This window comes from Penaeus monodon, chromosome 23 (genome assembly GCF_015228065.2).
Source record: "Penaeus monodon isolate SGIC_2016 chromosome 23, NSTDA_Pmon_1, whole genome shotgun sequence".
Lineage (NCBI taxonomy): Eukaryota > Metazoa > Arthropoda > Malacostraca > Decapoda > Penaeidae > Penaeus > Penaeus monodon.
Window position 1 is genome coordinate 17,516,118 of NC_051408.1, and position 1,376 is coordinate 17,517,493.

The 1,376-nt window shown below is 56.3% G+C and overlaps 1 protein-coding gene across 1 annotated transcript in view; it reads right to left on the reverse strand.

Moving 5' to 3' along the window:
- The window catches only part of LOC119587842 (serine-rich adhesin for platelets-like), a gene marked incomplete at both ends in the record, with an annotated part of 1,623 nt that extends 318 nt beyond the window's left edge, over window positions 1-1,305 (reverse strand). The window contains 2 exon segments of the mRNA XM_037936547.1: window positions 1-64; window positions 191-1,305. Of these exon segments, the coding sequence (XP_037792475.1) occupies window positions 1-64; window positions 191-1,305 (1,179 nt within the window).
- Between the last annotated feature and the right edge of the window lie 71 nt (window positions 1,306-1,376).

Here is a 1,376-nt window from a genome sequence, read left to right on the forward strand (position 1 = left end):
TGACGCCGAGCTTGGGCTTTCTTAGCGCTGACGAGGAGCTGGGGGCGGCGGATTCAGTGGCCATCTGCGGGTTGGTTGACATCATTTTAGCGATTACAGTAAAATAGACTAAGTGATTAATTCTCTCTCAATACAAGTATATGATACTACGTCCAAATACTGAGCTGCGCACAAGCGAACTCGCACCCACCTGATCCTCCGCTCTTCTCTTGTCGGGCGGCGCTGGGGGGGCGTGGCTGGGCCGATCCACGGGTCTGAATGCGTGGCGTCTCCCTAACTTCCCCACCAGAGGTAGAGAAGGACTTCCCCTTCTGCCCGTCCCTGGCTCGAGGGGCCGTTGTGAGGGTCTGAGATCTCTCTTCCTGTACGGCTCTTGCATGAGTTTTGAGGGCGCTGGGCACGAGGGAGACCCCTGGAGGCACCTTGGAGCAGCCAGGTCGCCATGGGGCTTCGGCGACGTCGCTCTGCGAGGCGAGTCGCTGTCGTCGTTCTCGAAGGCCGACGCCAGTCCCTCGTCCGGATGCTCCCGTATTGGCTTCAGGGCGTAGGTGACCCTCCGCGTAGCTCCGACGTCGACGCTGTTCAAGCAGGATGAGAGAACTGGGGATTCTGGTCGTTTTGTGGGGATCATCGGCGTCGATTCGTCAATGTCGATTAGAGGAGAGGAGCATTCGTCCGAGCTGACGCACTTCATTTCGTCGTCCACTTCTGTGATGGTCGGGAATTTCTGACTCGATAAGGTGTTCGAGGGTGAGTCTTTGGACAGATAAGATATAAGCCTCGTGTCTCGCTCGAGGGCGACCTGGAGCATCTTGCTGGTTTCTGGAACGAGGATCAGTCTGAATTCCACGTTCGACGAGGCCTTCGACCTCCTCCCGGGACCGTTTACGCCGGAGATGTCGACCTCGCCGACATTTTTCTCCCCGTGGCTCTCCTCACTGGGCAGCTTCGGAGACTCGACCCTGAGGGGCTTCCTGGGAGAGCCTCGGTTGGGCGAACGGACGTCTGACTTGGTCCGCAGCAGCCTGGAGTTGGGCAGATGCCACGAAAAGGATTTATTGCGGAAGTCCCAGTCTGCGGCAGTCAGAGAAAACGTGGGGTACTGCTTGATTTCAGGGATAACTTTAACAATATCACTATCGTTGTCTTCTTCATTTTCGTCGTTATCTTGATGTGGTCTAATTGCAATCGGATCGTCGTAGATGTGCGGGGTTTCGTGCCTGACGGCGGCGATGGCGACGATATCATAGCGTACAGGGGGCGGCTTCCACAGGTCGTTTTTTTGGTCGTCTTGGAGTCTTCCGCCTGTGTGAGGAAAGGCATGCGAGCAGAAGTAAGCGTGTTGAGGCACAGGACTTGACTCACTAAACGGTCTT